The 18,198-nt window shown below is 44.9% G+C and overlaps 1 protein-coding gene across 4 annotated transcripts in view; it reads left to right on the forward strand.

The window, feature by feature from the left end:
* The window catches only part of MYT1 (myelin transcription factor 1), a 175,484-nt gene that overhangs the window by 104,065 nt on the left and 53,221 nt on the right, over positions 1–18,198 (forward strand). For 3 of the 4 annotated variants that reach the window (XM_081867541.1, XM_081867543.1, XM_081867544.1), the window contains exons 8-12: positions 2,582–2,716; positions 6,140–6,230; positions 10,095–10,208; positions 11,963–12,177; positions 16,026–16,231. In XM_081867541.1, coding sequence (XP_081723667.1) covers positions 2,582–2,716; positions 6,140–6,230; positions 10,095–10,208; positions 11,963–12,177; positions 16,026–16,231 — 761 coding nt within the window. The remainder of the gene's footprint in view (positions 1–2,581; positions 2,717–6,139; positions 6,231–10,094; positions 10,209–11,962; positions 12,178–16,025; positions 16,232–18,198) is intronic. The other variant, XM_081867542.1, reaches the window with a different exon arrangement.

Raw genomic sequence — 18,198 nt, forward strand, 5'->3', positions numbered from 1 at the left:
GGGCCCATGCAAAGTTTGAATGGTTCCAGTAAATACAAAATAATCAGAGGATGGTGGAACGGAAGTACCGTATTTTTCGCTCTATAAGATGCACCAGACCACAAGACGCAGGAAAACAAGAAAAAAAATATTCTGAATCTCAGAAGCCAGAACAGCAAGAGGGATCGCTGCGCAGTGAAAGCAGCAATCCCTCTTGCTGTTCTGACTTCTGGGATAGCTGCACAGCCAGCATTCGCTCCATAAGACGCACACACATTTCCCCTTACTTTTTAGGAGGGAAAAGGTGAGTCTTATAGAGCAAAAAATACGGTAACTCATCTTCTGTCACGCTGTCTCTGTGAAGCCTAACGGAAAGAAGCAAATGGTCCCTGGAATGGTTTGGTCAATGGTTGTTTCTGCAATGGTGCTGCCATATTGTATTCTGCAACCTTCATTGGCTGCTGTTTTGTGTTGACCTCAGTACCCTACTGTCTGCCCCTATAAGTGACAAAGGAGTAAAACCCTCAGAGTCTGCATACGCTTGAATATTTCCCCCACTCCTACTCTAGGGAGAGTGCTGCTTCCAGATGGGTGTTTCTTGTGGGATCAGTGTTTCTCATGAGTTTTTTGCAGCATCCAAATGAAGTCATTGTCACCCAAATGCCAGCCTGTGTTTTTCCTGCATTTAATCCAAATTTACCCTTTCTGGGGGAAATCCGATAAGATTAAAAACAAAAACACCTCTTGCCAGCAATATCTCATTGACCCATTAGCAGTCTTAAGCTCCTACCTGGAAGCACCTGGGGAATCACCCCTCCATGCAAGCCCTGCTGAATCAATTGTCCAACATCCAGTCCAATATTCTGTTATCACAATGGTCAACTGATCCGTTGCCCGCAGGAATCCCACAAGCGATGAGTGCACAATAGCTCTCCCCAGCTACTGGCATTTAGAAGCACTGCTGTTTTGTGTTGTCCTCAGTACCCTACTGTGTGCCCCTATAAGTGACAAAGGAGTAAAACCCTCAGAGTCTGCATACGCTTGAATATTTCCCCCACTCCTACTCTAGGGAGAGTGCTGCTTCCAGATGGGTGTTTCTTGTGGGATCTTGTGGTGGAGTCTCCTTCTTTGGAGGTCTTTAAGCAGAGGCTTGACAACCATATGTCAGGAGTGCTCTGATGGTGTTTCCTGCTTGGCAGGGGGTTGGACTCGATGGCCCTTGTGGTCTCTTCCAACTCTATGATTCTATGATTCTATGATTCTTTCATATACAGGAGGTCATAATGATACCAGAGAATAGAGTTTCCCACAAGCTCTTTGGGACTATTCAGTGAAGCAGGTTTGGGGCAAACAAACATCCTAAGCATGCTTCATAAAATTCTAGCTCACCTGGGAAACTCATTGCCATAAGACATGCCAACAGACTCTAGCACAGAAGACTTTCAGGAAAGATTATCTTCTTCTTTCTTCTTCTTTGGCGATCACTCATAGCCAAATAAGATTGTCTTCCATGAACACGGTCTTAACAGTGAGTCCATAAGTGACTGTGGAGGCCAATTCTGGATCCACACGTCCTTCCACAGTGGGGACATTGGTTTCTGGGGGGGAGTAGATCACGGTACAGATTTGCCAAGTGTGTCTTCCTCTTAGCTCGTTTCTCCCTTGCATCCTGAGTTCAAGCATCTTCTAAGCCCATGACACCTTTGTTCTCCAACTGGAGCGCTCGCAGGCCAGTGTTTCCCAGTTGTCAGTTTTTTTAGATTTGCCTTGAGACAGTTTTTAAACCTCTTTTGTTGACCACCAGCATTACACTGTCCATTTTTAAGTTCGGAATAGAGTAGTTGCTTTGGAAGATGATCATCAGGCATCCGCACAACATGACCAGTCCAATGAAGCTGATTGCTTCAACACTGGTTATACCAGTTCATGGAAGGTAGCTCAACTGATGCATATGAGCCACAGTGGCATAAAATACACCCAGGGGGTGGGTGACTATCTCAATAACACCTTGCTTCCTAAGGGTGTCTTGGGGGTTACCGTGGGAGATGCTGGATTAGAGTGATTTGGGATAATCCATCAATCCATTCCTTAAATTCTTTGTTCTTATGTCCATAGGATTGCAATCCAGTAGCACAAGTGGCTACTTGCACGACTGCAGCTTAAATTGATCCATAGAATCAGACTGTAGGAAACATAAACCTGCATATGAGCTTCCTTCTATCATGGGTTCTAGGGGTAGCGATAGGTAACAATATCTGAAGAGCTACCTATCTTTCCCAGAGCTGTTTGGTACTATTGGCTGACTCTTTCCCACTGATCTTTGTTGTTGTTGAGATGTACATTTACTGTCCCTCTGGACTGGTGTCCCCCAACCTGGTGCCCGCCAGATGTTTTGGAAGACAACTGCCATTGGCGCCAACCACCATGATGGGCACTAGGTTGGGGAAGGCTAGTCATGAATTGTGTAAGTAAATTTCACCTGAAATTAAATGCAAAAATAGATTTAGAGGTATTCTTAATAACACTGGTTTGATTTTCTCGTGGACTTTTTTGCACATCTCATGATGTTCTTCCTGCACCCTCTCCTCCCTGCATTTCCTAGATCCTTCAAGACCCGAGAAGCGAGAAATCAAATGCCCAACCCCTGGCTGTGATGGCACAGGGCATGTCACAGGGCTGTACCCTCACCACCGCAGTTTGTCTGGCTGCCCACACAAAGACAGGATCCCTCCTGAGAGTAAGTGTGACTTGGAGTTATTTACAGGACAGAAACGGTCCAGCTTCTTCTTTTGCAACAAATACTACTGCTGAATGAATGAATGATGAATGAATGACAAATCCATCATTTCCAATGAATGTAGAGGAGGGGGACGGGGTGTTCCAGTTGCAGCAAGGCAAAGGTGAAAGTGGAAAAGAGAACAGAACAGTTGGGTGGCAGCTGAGCAAGCAGGGAAGACAGGAGGGTCTGTGACCTAGTTGCTTCTGCAATGTTCTGGACCAGCCTTTCTCAACCTGATGTTGTTGGACTACAACTCCCATCACCCCTAACTAGTAAGGCCAGAGCTCAGGGATGATGGGAGTCGTAGTCCAACAACATCTGGGGACCCACAGGTTGAGAACCGCTGTTCTGGACGCTTGAAGGCCAATCCCATGCATGCTTACTTGGAAATAAGTCACATTTGAAGAAAGTGAGACTTCTGTTTCCTGGGATTTGCTTCCAAATAAGTATACAAAGGACTGCGCCCTTCGATAAAGTGATATCTTCCTTAATATGCTTCCATGTATACAGGTAGACCCAAATAAATATCTGTTTTCTCTAAGCAGACATAATTTTGCAATGCAGTAAGCATTTAGGCTGTTATACCAACCGCTCAGTATGTCTGCTTAGTCATGAATGAATTTCAATATGAGAAAGTCGATTTAAATCAATTGTTTACACCGAGCAGGTGTAGCTTCCTGGTTATTTAAATCATGGTTTAAAACAATAATTTAAATGGACTCAAATTAAATCAACCCATCTGCAATCAAAATTGGGCCACATTCACTACATTTCCAATGCTTTCAGTGGGCAAACATGTTTGCCCTCTTGTGGCACAGTGTCTGAAAAATCGCCAAAAGGTTTTTTAAAAAAAAAAATGCTGCCCAAAATGTTTTTTAAAACTACCCATCCCCCTTTTAGCTCACCCATATATTCAAAAAAGACATGTCAATGGCTTATAAAATGCCCTTAATGTTAATTTGTGATCTCAACATCATTGTACTCGTTTATGCTAGGCACTGTAGCACACTGGTTAAGAGACTGAGCTGTGAGCTAAGCTGGTTTTTCACTTCAGCTAGGAATTCATTCAGTCGCCTTAGGCAAGCCACTGTCTCTTAGTGCACACCCACACAAGTTGTACGCTAAAGGAAGTTGTGTGGTAAGCCTTGCCAAAAAAAACTTTGAGAAAGTTCTTTGGGCACCCCCATGATGGGGGGGGTCATTTCCCCTCTCCCACCCCCTCCAAAATGGCCAAAAGTGGGGATTGCAACATTTTTTTCCATTGCTCTGTTTTCAAGGGAGAGGGTGCTTATGCATATACAGTCTTCCAGTGAATTAAGTGGAATTTCAGACTGATCACCTTCTGCTGAATCCGGCTGCTAGCATTCATAAGATAGTTGCCATAGCTCTCAGCCTGCTACACCCCTGTTTCCTTAAACACAAAGTGAGGATAAGCCACCTCTGAAAATACAGTTTCTTAGAAAGTATTCCATCTTGTCTGGAATGAATCAGACACTTCATTCGTACTGATTTCCATGAAATGTTAAAGAGAGAAAGAGAGATGTTTGCAAATTATCTTTCCCCTCTTTTTAAAAAATGCAAACAGTATGTATGAGGCAGGCGTGGCAAAACACAAAGGAAATGGAAAAGTCAACTTTTTCCTGCTATTAAATATAAATTGGTATTGGAAAGTTTCATATACTTTCTCCCCAAAGGGCAAATGTTTGTTATTTGTGGGTTTAATTCATGTCTTCATAACAACATCACAGGAATCGCTGTGAGCACATATGAAAATAAAGTGAAAATCTGCCTTATCAGTTCACTTCAAAGGTTTTAGACTTGAGGGGAAATGAGACAAGGGGACATCAGTTATATTCTCATATGTGTGATTTAAAAAAAAAGAACTGAAAAACAAATTAATTCCTTTGCTTTTAAGGTCATCACCGCAGGAGGTAGTAATCCTGAAGATTAAAAATATTTTTAAAAAACAAAACAAAATAGGAGACTATAGATAATTCCAATTGCTTAAAAGTACCTGAAACAGATAGGCAGGAGAAGCACAATGTAGTAGGAAATAAAATAATAATAAAACGTTTTTATTTTATTTTTTAAATTCACATTTAAACTCATTCTGTTTTGGGACCAAAAAACCTTGCATGTGGCTTCCAGGGCAGGGAGTTCTGCAGAGAGGATTGGGCTTTGGGGCACAAGCCCAGGGCTATGCAGGCTAAAGGTAAAGGTAGAGGGGGGCCCTGACCATTAGGTCCAGTCGTGACCGACTCTGGGGTTGTGGCTCTCATCTCAGCTTCCGGGTCATGTGGCCAGCATGACTAAGCCACCTCTGGTGAACCAGAGCAGCGCACGGAAATGCCGTTTCCCTTCCTGCCGGAGTGGTACCTATTTATCTACTTGCACTTTGATGTGCTTTTGAACTGCTAGGTTGGCAGGAGCAGGGACCGAGCAATGGGAGCTCACCCCGTTGCGGGGATTCGAACTGCCGACTTTCTGATCAGCAAGTCCTAGGCTCTGTGGTTTAACCTACAGCGCCACCTGCGCATTGGTTAATTTTTTGCTTCGTGGACGGGCTGTGCCTGCCCCTCCAATGCTGCTGCTGCTGCAAGGGAATTCTGTTAAAGGAATCCAGGGGTTCACCATGCTTTTGTCCGATTCCCTGGCGTGGGACTTGGGCTGCGCAAGCCCCTGGGAACATGCGGGGAGAGGTGAGGGTCTGGTGCCCAGCTCCACTTTCTCCCCAATATTGTTTTCCCTTACTGGCCCCAGAGTCGGCCACAACTGGACCTAATGGTCAGGGTCCCTTTACACCTTTAACCGCAACCTTACAAGTTGTGGCGATTTGCTACGCAATAGGCAAAAACCAAATGGCACCAGCCAATCAGCCAAATGGACAAAATTCCTACCAGGCCCCTGCCCCAAAAGCAGAGGACTCCATGACAGGCATAGCAAGGTCAAATGCAAAAAGCCCTAAATTAGGGAGGGTGGGCAGATGATCCGGTGCATGCAGTGAAAGAGAACGTTCAATGCTGCGTGGTCAGTATATAAAACCCTTGTCCATCCCACAAATTGTCAACAACAAAATTTCCCCAGTTACTCAAACAGCCGAATCACTGCTATGGCCATCTATTCGACACCCCCCCCCAACAACAGAGGGGGGGCCTGTCAGACCCCATTGCAACATGTGCTCTCCATGAAGGAGAACACACTTTACCAGCTTTGGTTGGTGCAGCTGAAGGAAATGGAATGAGGTGCTCAGACGACCCCAAACAACTGCTTGTTTCTGAGACCTGATGAACCATCTGTTTTCTTTCTTTTGTTAATCATGCTGTGGTTTTCCCCCCTTCCTCCTCTGCATCCCCCCCCTCCTTTCCTTCCTTTATAATAAAGTCTTGGCAATGCACGAGAATGTATTAAAATGCCCGACGCCAGGGTGCACCGGACAAGGCCACGTGAACAGCAACCGCAACACTCACCGAAGGTACGTGGTTCACAGCTAGAGCTCCAAGTTATCCTAGAGCCAATTTAGAAACTGTTCAGGATAGGACAACAGAAGTCTTGGGTTCAAGAAGGCATTTCGGGGCAGAAAAAGGCAGATAACAAAGGCATAGCATTTGGTGATTGTACATCTATGAACTCCTAGCCCATATATAAGCAGTGTGAACCCACAGGGAAGATGATAACAATTCTGTCCTACAACATGTAGGCATATAGTGAAATGCACGTGTATGGAATGGTCAACACGTAAATGATATTTGCATGGCTTAACTGCAGTGCAGGAATTCTCTTGTACGATACAAAGCAGTTTCAGAAACAGCTTCTACAGATTGCAAGACCTATTAGGGAAGGGAATGTGTTATATGGAAATGGCTGTAAGAATCTAGGCAATCTCTAAGAATCGTTGTTTCCCTGGAAAATGTTGAGAGCAACAGGATCAGGTTAGGATCTCACTGAATTCACTGGATCAAAGGTGTCACACATGGCACACACAGTTGCTCAGTTTGTTAAACGTTGTTTGTGCAGTGGACTGGGGACAAGAACCGTACCCTTTTTTGTGGGCCTAGATCAGAAGAAAAAAATAGATGTTTCTTCAATTAATTGAGATCAGTTTGGCTTGAAGCACTAGCCAGCAAGCGAAGGAAAGTGAAATTAAATTCTCCACTGCCACAGTGCAGAGCAAAAACTATGTTCCCTTTCTCAGTCCCTGTGGCCTGAGAGCTCCCCCACATCCTCCTCTCCCCTTCCTGCAGGTGATATTCAGATTCCCTTGCATGCTAAATGATCAAGTGTGGCAGGCACAGGGCAAACTTTTGGCACAATAGTCGCACAAGCTGCTTTTGGGATGGATCCGGGTTCAGTCCTGCCATCAAGAGCCTGGACTCCATGCAGTAATTTGAGCATCAGATCCCATGAGTTGCTTTGATGCTCGTATAGAAAATAACACTGGGGTATAAGCAGCTGAAGAGTTGTGTCCAAAATCGTGCTAAGTGGCTAATTCTATCAACACAAGGATTTCTGCTTTCCCTCCTCCTCCCTGCATGTCCCCCCCCCAAAAAAAAATGTTCTGAGGGTTACCCCAACCCTCTGGAGCAGATTTGGGGAGGGTGTACGATGTGCATTCAGGGATGAGAGAGGGGAAAGTTCCATTGTACGAGAGTAATGGAATGAGTGTATTGGATAGTGACCTAAATCACTGTAGCTGACTATGGTTGTCAAGTTGCAATGTGGAGAATTCTTTTTAACTTTAATTCTGTTGCCCGGTTTCTTGCAAGGGTTTTGTGGCTTGTCTCAGCCTATGATTTCTGCCTGCCCTATCCAGTCCTCTCCTGCTGAAGCAAATTGGAATTTATTTTTGCCCCACGCCATGCAATTTTTCTTGATAGAGTATGTCCAGGTGGCAGCCTGCCAGCCCTAATTACCTGAACACATTTTTGCTGGATTATGCAAACATAGATTGCGTCCCAAAAATAAGATTGGTGGCCAGCTCAGCTTAAGTCCTGGACTATGGCATTCATAAAGCTGCTATCTACATTTCATATTGCTTCGGGGAAACAAAGGGTGGAATTCAACATCGCACTGTTACAATTGTCATCATTGTTTTATTTTTCATTTCGTTTCTATACCGCTTTATATTTTAAAGAGAAAAAAAAACCCTCAAAGCATGAACACATCAAATGAAACAATCCAGAATAAAACAAATTCAAGCTTCAAGGAAAGTATTTCAGATCCCTCTCTGTGTGTCATTTTGCTTTCTCCGTATTTCGCTACCCACTTGATTTATGTAGCTGCCACATTGCATAAGAACTCTAGGAAGACAGTGTGGTGTAATGGTTAGAGTGACGGACTCAAATCCCCACTTGATCATGAAGTCATTGGTGCAAGAATTTCTGCTCCCTGGATGGAACAACCTCCCCTCTCCTCCCTCTGTGTGCTGTTCTAGGGGTACTTCTGACACCCCCAGAACTTATATGGGGGAAGTAGAATCAGGGTTGGAATAGATCCCAAGGATCATCTATTCCAACAACTTGCAATGCAGGAATCTCAGCTATAGCATCCATGACAGATGGCCTCTGCTTAAAAACCTCCAAATAAGGACAGCCCACAGTCTCCCGGGGGAAACCGTTCCACTGTGGAGCTTTCACTGTCAGAAAGTTTTTGTATGTTTAGAAGAGAGGGGAAAGTCCAGTTTTGCTAGCAAGACTCACTGTGCCGGCTCCCACTAGATTTTAATCTCACCTCTGCCATGCAGTCACTAGATGGCTTTGGGCAAGCCGTATCTCTTACCCTTCTTCCATTTCCAATATTAGAATAATACTTAAAAGGTAAAGGGACCCCTGACCATTAGGTCCAGTCGTGGCCGACGCTGGGGTTGCGGCGCTCATCTTACTTTATTGGCCAAGGGAGCCGGCGTACAGCTTCCGGGTCATTTGGCCAGCATGACTAAGCCACTTCTGGTGAACCAGAGCAGCACACGGAAATGCCGTTTCCCTTCCCGCTGGAGTGGTACCTATTTATCTACTTGCACTTTGACGTGTTTTCGAACTGCTAGGTTGGCAGAAGCAGGGACCGAGCAATGGGAGCTCACCCCGTCGCGGGGATTCAAACCACCAACCTTCTAATCGGCAAGTCCTAGGCTCTGTGGTGCCACCCGCATCCCAGAATAATACTTACTGACCCATTATACCCAGTTCTTGCATGGATTACAGCACGGCAATGCATGTGAAGCCTTCCCCAACTTGGTGCCCTCCAGATCTTTTTGGACTACAACACCCATCAGCCCAGCATGCCTAATGGGCAGGGATGGTGAGAACTGCAGTCTAACATTGGGACGGTACCAGGTTGCAGAAGTCTGCCATAGCAAACCCTCCAAGTGTCCCTCTTTTCCAGCGACAGTCCCGGATTTACAGAAACCGTCCCGGTTTCTGATTTGATCCTGGAATGTCCTGCTTTTCCTTAGGACGTCCCTATTTTCATTCAGAGGGCATGTTAGGGCATCCCTATTTTTCATCGGAGAAATATTGGAAGATATGCAGTTATACAACCCCCATGCAAAGGAGATAAGTAACTATACAGTCATACCTTGCAAGTCGGACAGAATCCGTTCCGGAAGTCCATTTGACTTCCAAAACATTCAGAAACCAAGGCAGAAGCTGCGTCAGACGTTCGGGTTCCAAAGAACACTCATAAACCGGAACACTCACTTCCGGGTTTGCTGCGTTTGGGAGCCAAAACATTAAACTCGCAAGGCGTTTGACTTCCAAGGTACAACTGTACAACCTTTAGAAGACATCTGAAAGCAGCCCTATGTAGGGAAGTTTTTTTATGTTTAATGTTTTATTATGTTTTTTATATGTTGGCTGGGGCAACCCAGTCAGATGGGCGGGGTATAAATATTATTATTATTATTATTATTATTATTATTATTATTATTATTATTAAATAGGACGTCCCTATTTTCATCAGAGAAATGTTGAAGGCTTTGCCGTAGAGTGCAGTATTTCTATTATTACTTTCCTCCCTAAGATATTGAATTATTTGGGTAGGTTTGAACTGTTTGGGGCATTTAAAATGTTAAAAGTTAAATAAACCTTGTGGGTTGAGGAGTGTTAACGTATATAAAACTGTACATATGGTTGATTTGAATATGTTATTATTGATTATGTATGCCCAATGTATCAGCCGCCTGCGGGGTTTTACTGTTTGTGTTTTGGTTGTTGGTAAAAATAAAAAATAAATTTAAACATTAAAAAAAAATGTAACACACACACAAAAATTACTTTCCTCCCTTTCTCCCTCTCATGCCACTTTTCCATTCCCTCCTTCTTTCCTTCCTTCCTTCCTACAGCTTATCCGGGTGCCCCATCGCCGCTGCTGAAAAACTAGCCAAATCTCACGAGAAGCAGCAGCCCGCAACTGGTGACCCATCAAAGAGCAGCTCAAATTCTGATCGGATACTCAGGTAAATAGACAAGCAGATGCCAAGCTACCTGCTCTTCTTCCCTCCCTCCCCTCAGCCGCCACCAATAATATAATATCTCTGAAAGAACAGCAAGTCACCACTTATGCAAGTGCCAGCATATCTTGATCCTGCTGATGCTTTTCTTACTGTCAAATGTCTCTGCAAACAGTTATAAAAAAAGTAATTGATGTTTCTAGGCAGGGCATGGGAGGACAACGAATGGCTTCTGTAGCATCAATTAGTGCTGAGACTACAGGCCAAAGGGTTTTTCACAGTGCAGCCGTACTGTGTCCGTACTGATTACACTGCATTGCAAACTGACAGAGAATTACAGCTATCATATTGACATTATGAGGATAGAGGCAGAAAGCCACAATCCAATATTTCAATTTCTGTTATGTTGTTAACACATCCCCAAGCCCTTTTGTTTCTTACGACTGTGTAGCTTTCGGGAGCAGAACTTGTCTCTGATTTAACGATCAGAGAGTTTAGCATGCTTGCTCGTGGAATGACTATGTTTTTGAATACATACAATCGTGATATATTTGAACAGGTAATGACGGAAGATACATGGGAAAGCAAATGTCAAAAGATTTTGAATAAATGGACAAGTTAGAGGAATTGGATAGCGCGGGGGGGAGCCAACCCAAGCATCCAAATTAGAATGAATAATCTGTGCACATGGTTAAAGATTTGAAGAGAGAACAATTTTGGGGGGGAGGTGTTAAAGGGGAGGGAGGAAGGGGGGAAATTAGGATAAATGAGTACGGTTATATTAACAGTTGCCATTAATCTGATTTGAATTAATTTTATAATGAAATGTTTTTAGAATGTTGTATCATTTTACTGTTGTTAGCCGCTCTGAGCCCGGCTTCAGCTGGGGAGGGCGGGATATAAATAAATTATTATTATTATTATTATTATTATTATTATTATTATTATTATTATGCAAAACTAATAGGAGGATGGTTTTGATGCATGTTATTGTTAGATTTTCGACTGAATGGTGTGGAGGTTTTTTGTAAGTTATTCGACGTCCCAGGATGAAAGTGTGATGATAAAGAATGGGAAAAAATTATTAATAAAATTTAAGAGGCACTTAGAACTATTAAAAAAATAAAATAAAAATGCTTGCTCGTGCTACCCCTTCACCAGCTGACTACAGATTGTGCCAGCCAGACTAGAAACAGTAATATCACACACTCAAACACACACCAAACCTCTTCCATCATGGGCTTATAAATTTGGAACAAACTACTACACTGTGGGTGGAATCCAGCATAGCGCAAAGTCTCTCCCACCAGATTTCTTCTTGCACAACAGAATATTCTCCCCTTTCTTTACCCTCATGCAGCCCTTAAATTTGTTCTATGGGATCCTCCAACCCTCTGGAACAAATTTGGGGGTGACATGTGATACGCAGGCATGGGGAAGAATGAATTCCTGTTGTGCAAGGGGAAATCCTTTCGCTTGACTAGACATGGTAGTTACAATCATTTTTTTAAAAAAAAATCTATTATAATCCTCTTGCAAAAAAAAACCTGCAACCCTGTTTATAGTATTTCTTCCATCTCTAAATCTCTCCACGTGGTTTCACCTCCCCACAATAGATGTCAAAAGTACCCGCTGCTTTCCTTCTCACGAACAACACCGATAACTCATCTTTTGTCTTTTAAAAGCCTCCCCGCGAAATTACACCCGGAATGGAAACGTTCTGCGCGAGTCTCAGTCTCTTCTTTTCTCGTCCTCTTCAGGCCGATGTGCTTTGTGAAGCAACTGGAGGTGCCTCAGTACGGGAGCTACAGGCCCAATATGGTTCCTGCCACGCCAAGGGCCAACTTGGCCAAGGAGCTGGAGAAGTACTCCAAGGTCACCTTCGATTATGCAAGTTTTGATGCTCAGGTTTTTGGCAAACGCATGCTTGCCCCAAAGATTCAGACTAGCGAAACCTCACCTAAAGCCTTTAAATGTAAGTTGGGGCTGGTCACGTACACTGCTTTGGAATGTCCTGGAGGGTGTTTTGTTGTTTCTTGTTGGTGGTGCATAAGTCTTGCCCTGTGCTGGATCTGACCCAAAGTCGATCTGGTCCAGCTTGCTGTTTTCACAGAACAACTATGAATCCCCGTGGTTCACCCCACTGAACCAGGGGGTTCCATTTTGCTGTTGTGGCTTGTAGTCAGTGGTTCACCCCACTGAACCAGGGGGTTCCATTTTGCTGTTGTGGCTTGTAGACCCACAGTCTGTACATTAGTCTAATTCCTAAAACACAACTAAGCTATCGGCTGTCACCAAATCCTGTGGCAATGGATTTCATAAACTGATTAATTTTTTTTGCAGAAGTTCAGCCTCTTGTCTATCCTGAACCTTCTGTCCTGAACCATTTCATTGTGCAAATCTGTGTTTTAGTTATTTACAAGGGACAAATTAACTGTTACCTGCAAACATGTGTAATGCAACCCAACGGTCCTTTTTTGCCTTGAAAAAGCACCTCAGTGTAGAGTTGGTCAGTGGGGGGCTCTTTAACCCTTCCCTGCCCAGTTTCTCTATTCCACATCAACGTGTAGCCAACCACTGGGTTTCAAACAGATGTTTGTTAGTACAGGCTTTATCCCTGATCCTGGTGATAGTAGCCTTTGAAAATCAAGTACATAGGGTTATATCCAAATAAGTTCTAAGGACACAAGAAGAACGTGCCTGATCAGGCCAACATCCTATTCTCAGGGGGAGCCCAAAAGTTGAGCCCGAACACAAGAGCATTGTCCCCTCCTGTAGGTTTGCCATATTTCAAAAAGTAGAAAGCAGGACACCTCAAAAGTTGCTGAGGGTTTTTTTTTAGGAATATCCAAAGATTGTTGATCCCCAAACTGTTGAGCTTTTTTCTTTTTCTTTTTTCTTTTTTTACAAAAATGCCAAAAAAAGTTGGTTGACTTGCCTAAGATCCAGGACAAAACACCACCTTTTGGAAATTCCCCCAGGATGTCAATACCGCCTTTGAAATCTCAGTAATGTCCAGCAAAATCTGGCAGACATATGGCGGCCCTAACCTCTTGCACAGCCTTTCTCAACCTGTGGTTCCCCAGATGTTGTTGAACTACAACTCCCATCACCCCTAGCTAGCAAGGCCAGAGCTCAGGGATGATGGGAGTTGTAGTCCAACAACATCTGGGGACCCACAGGTTGAGAACCGCTGCTCTTGCAGCTTCCAGCAAGAGGTATTCAGACACGTATTGCCTCTACAGAGCATAGCCATCACAGCCTTATCCTCCAAGAATTTAGCTAATCTTCATTTAAAACCATCCAGGTTGGTAGCCATCACTGTGGGCATGAGTTCTCATACCGTATTGGCCCAAATATAAGCTGCACCCGCAAATAAGCCGCACCTTTAAAATTCATGGGGGGGGGGAGAGAAAGACAATACGCACAAATAAGCCGCTCCCTTAAAGTTCCGCAGAATTTCGCACCCGTTTCGTTTTACCGTATTTCTTTTTCGGCAGCGATATTGTAAAAGCCAATTTTTGTAAGGTCGCAAATTTAACTTTCCACTGTCGGAATTTGGAGTAGGGAAGGAGTGCGGCTTATATTCAGGCCAATGCAGTAATTTAACTATGCACTTTGTGAAGAAATACCGTCCTATACCTATCCTGAATTTTCCAGCATTCAGCTTCCTTAGCTGCCCACAAATTCTAGTGTTACAACTGGGGGAGAGAGAGAAAATGATCTAGCCACTTTTTCCATGCCTTGCGTAATTTTATAACTCCTATCAAGTCAGCTCCTTCTTGCCTTCTCCCTAAGCTAAAAAGCCCCCAAATACTGCAACCTTTCGTTACAGGGCGGTTGACCCACCCCCTTGATGATTTTAGTTGCCAGTTTCTGAACCTTCTTGGAAACGGCCCAGTAAAATGAATGACCAACTTAAATGAATCTACTCTGAGCAGGATGTGGTTGGAATCAATCCATTGCTCTCTCTGCACAGCCTTCCTCCTGGGATCTGTTTGTGTTAAGATGCTGGTTATATGTAGAGAGAGAGAGACTCGTGTGAATCCTTGAGCAATTGTTCCGTTGTGGGAGAGGGAAAGCTCTGTGCTTTTCTGAGGGCCAGGGCAGCATTTTGTTCCCACAAGGTAAAAGCTAGTGTGAAGTGTGCCCATTTTCATCCTGCTAAATGCGTTCCGGTGGGCGAGGGAAAGAAAAAGGACAGAGAGGCGAAGCTTTCCTCTTTCCCACCGCTTTGAATTCCTCAGAGGCATCTGGCAATACAGTTTTAATGGAGAAGATTGCAGTGTTCTGGGAACTTGATGGTGCACTCAGTTAGTGGCTAAACCTTTCACCCTTAAGAGGACCTGCTCATATATTTCTCGCTCTCCTCGACAGCCCAGTTTCTTTTCACATCATTTTATACAGCAGTGTCATTGGTTAAGAAAAGATGAAGAGCCTTTCCTGGACCAGATCGAAAGGTCTAACTAGTCACATTGCTAGTGACCAATTTAGGTGCTTTGGGGGAGTCCAGAAGCAGGATGTGAATAGTAGCCCAGCCCTGCAACATTCAGTAGCCTAAGTCAGTGTTAGCCCTTGTGGCTAACACTGTTTAGGGGAGGGGGGGAAACATCCTCTGTGAATTTATCTAATCTCCTCTTAAGCGAAGCCAGTGGTCATCAGTACATCCGGTGGCAGCAAATTCTATCAACTAATTACGCATGGTGCAAAGAAGCACATTATTTTTCCTGTCCTAAATCTACTGCTAATTAATTTCATTCAATGACCATGAGTTCTATTATCACAAAGGGAGAGAAAACATCCCACAGCCACTTTTTCCACACCTGTGTGTTAGGTATTTATTCCAAAGCATCAATTCCTTTTGTTTGCTTTAAATATATATATTAATATACAGTGGTACCTCAGGTTACATACGCTTCAGGTTACAGATGCTTCAGGTTACAGACTCCGCTAACCCAGAAATAGTACCTCGGGTTAAGAACTTTGCTTCAGGATGAGAACAGAATTCGCAGAGCGGGGGCACAGCGGCAGCAGGAGGCCCCATTAGCTAAAATGGTACCTCAGGTTAAGAACAGTTTCAGGTTAAGAACAGACCTCCAGAACGCATTAAGTTCTTAACCCGAGGTACCACTGTATTTTTGCAAGTTCTGTATTGGTAACACGGCTGGAGTTATTGCTCCTGAAATTCCTTGCTCTAATTTTCAATTCTGCACAGAGTGTATTCAAAATTGTGCTGCTGAAACTTGCCAAATCCTTTCCCTACCCTCACCCCGAACTGAAATCTGAAATGAGCAGGGCCGTCTTTAGTATATGAACAGCCGGGGTGCAAAGATTTGCCTAGCGTCATCGTCCCCCATCCCCCCCCCCCCGATTGCCAGTGGCCAGGAAGTTGCTGTTCTCTGCCGCCGGGCCCGAGGGAAGCGCCTTTCTGCTCCAGCCCTGCCAGCGAAAGGCAGAGACCTCCCGAGTTTCCCCTTCGAGGGGGAGGACAAACCTCTAAGGGTGTCAGGAACCCGGCAGGGTTTGTCTTGTCAAGACCCCGTGACAGCGACATTGCATTCTCTTGCGTTGCCGCCCAATGGTTGCCTTTTCAGTTTTCGCATTTGCCACCCCCGGTGGCGGGCGCTGTCACACACCCACACCCCAGAATTCGGCGCCCGGTTGCTCCGCACCCCTTGCACCCCCGGGTAAAGACCGCCCTGGAAATGAGGCTTCTGGCTCCGGAAGCCTACTGCACAGGATTGATTTTTTATTTTATTTTTTGCACCTGGTCCTTTGCCAACCTTCATACATCACCCCCCCTGTGTTACTCCCTTTTTGCAGCCAAACCTTTTCCAAAGGCCTCTTCCCCCGGCCACAGTCCCTCCAGCAGTTACGTGAAGAGCACTTCGTCTTCATCCACAGGCTTCGACTATTCCCACGATGCGGAAGCTGCGCATATGGCTGCCACTGCCATTTTGAACCTCTCCACTCGCTGCTGGGAAATGCCTGAGAACCTCAGCACCAAACAGCAAGATCTCCCCAGCAAGGTGAGTGTGAAATGGGCTTCTAAACCAGATAAAAAGGTAAAGGTAAAGGAACCCTGATAGTTAAGTCCAGTCGTGAACGACTCTGGGGTTGCGAAGCTCATCTCACGTTGCTGGCCAAGGGAGCCAATGTTTGTCCGCAGACAGATTTTCCAGGTCATGTGGCCAGCATGACTAAGCCACTTCTGGCAAAACCAGAGCAGCACACAGAAATAGCTTTACCTTCCCACCGGAGTGGTACCTATTTATCTACTTGCACTTTGAGGTGCTTTCGAACTGCTAGGTTGGCAGGAGTTGGGACCGAGCAACAGGAGCTCACCCCATCTCAGGGATTCAAACCGCCAACCTTCTGATTTGGCAAGTCCTAGGCTCAGTGGTTTAGACCACAGTGCCACCCGCATCCAAACCAGAGATATGAGTAATTGAAGGGAGGGGTGTTAAAGCAGAGAATTCCAGGTGAAGAATGATTTTGGATTGTTTCCAATAGCTGGGTAGCCATGACCAGCTATGGCCCTGTCTCATATAACCACCTAACTAACTTCCAGGGGATGAGGGGCACTTGCAGTTTAGTCTCAAGTGGTAATTTTGGTACATGTGAGGTTTGTACAGAATAAGACCTTTATGGATCAAAATCAGCATTTTGAAATACAGTCGTACCTTGGATCCCAAACGCCTTGGCTCCCGAACAAATTGGCTCCTGAACAATCAAAACCCGGAAGTGAGTGTTCTGGTTTTCAAACGTTCTTTTGGAAGCTGAATGTCTGACGGGTGTTCCACGGTTTCCGATTGGCTGCAGGAGCTTCCTGCAGCCAATCAGAAGCCGTGCTTTGGGTTCCCAATGTTTTGGAAGTTGAATAGACTTCTGGAACAAATTCCATTCGACTTCCAAGGTATGACTGTACACTTGGTCTTTAGCAAGAGTAACTGCTGGACTGGGTGAGGCCGAGGCAATCCTTCATATGTCAGAAGTTGTGTCAATTGCACATCCCATTTAAGTTTCAGCTTGCAGGTGCTTCCAGATCCACATAACTCAAAAAGCTTTCAGTCAACTTTAATTTGTATGCTGCTGTGACCTTTATAAAGGACACTGAAGTGAGGCAGCAGGAAGTTGGAGGGATCAAAATATTTCTATGGCTTGCTCAACTTTAAATGCCAAAGTCAGTTATGCCCTTTGGACCAAGAAATTATGGGTAAATAAGATTTGCTTTGTCAGCATCATGCCAATACAAGATAAAATGTATGCTTGTAGAAAACTAATTCAGGAGTCAACCTGTTCAAATTTTCACTAGAAAAATATTTCCTGGACTAACACACCCCTTGTACCAAATTCACATGGAAGCATCCTTTGAACTGGCATCGCCATGGTGGGCTTATGCATTTATCTTTTGTGATTTGCATTTACAAAGGGAGTATTGTGATTGTGCAAATCATGGCTGTCTCAGGCATATGCCCCACCAGGAGGAATCTATCCATACAAGTGGTGTTTCCACTCAGCCCCTGTTGAGTTATGAGGTCGCTTCCAGCCATGAACTCTCCTGCAGGCAATTGTGTGGGTTTCACTGAAGTAGCCATAGCAGTCAAAAGGGACCAAATCTGCATCTAATGCAGTCGCCATCCACAAATCAGAACCCAAGAAGTCCACTGTGGCATAGCCAGACAGATGAGGCACACCGCTTTATGGTGTCGGGACGACAGGGTCAGGGCCGTCTTAAGCATATCCGGCACCGTGGTGTAAAACTCTGTCCGGCGCCACACCCCACACCCCATTTCCCAGAGCTTTTTAGGGAGGACGGATCTGCCAGCGGGGCTGGAGGAGGTGGGCAGCAGCTGGAGGGCGGCTCCTCTGGTGGGGAAGAGATGGAGGCTGGACGCAGCGCATCCTGGCTCAGCTGGCCACTTCGTGCTGCGGTGGCCATGGCAGATGGAGGCTCCAGGCGTGATAATGCTTCGGTGTGGCATGGTGGAGTTGG

The sequence above is a fragment of the Podarcis erhardii genome, assembly GCF_964252035.2.
Source record: "Podarcis erhardii genome assembly, chromosome: 6".
Classification (NCBI taxonomy): Eukaryota; Metazoa; Chordata; class Lepidosauria; order Squamata; family Lacertidae; genus Podarcis; species Podarcis erhardii.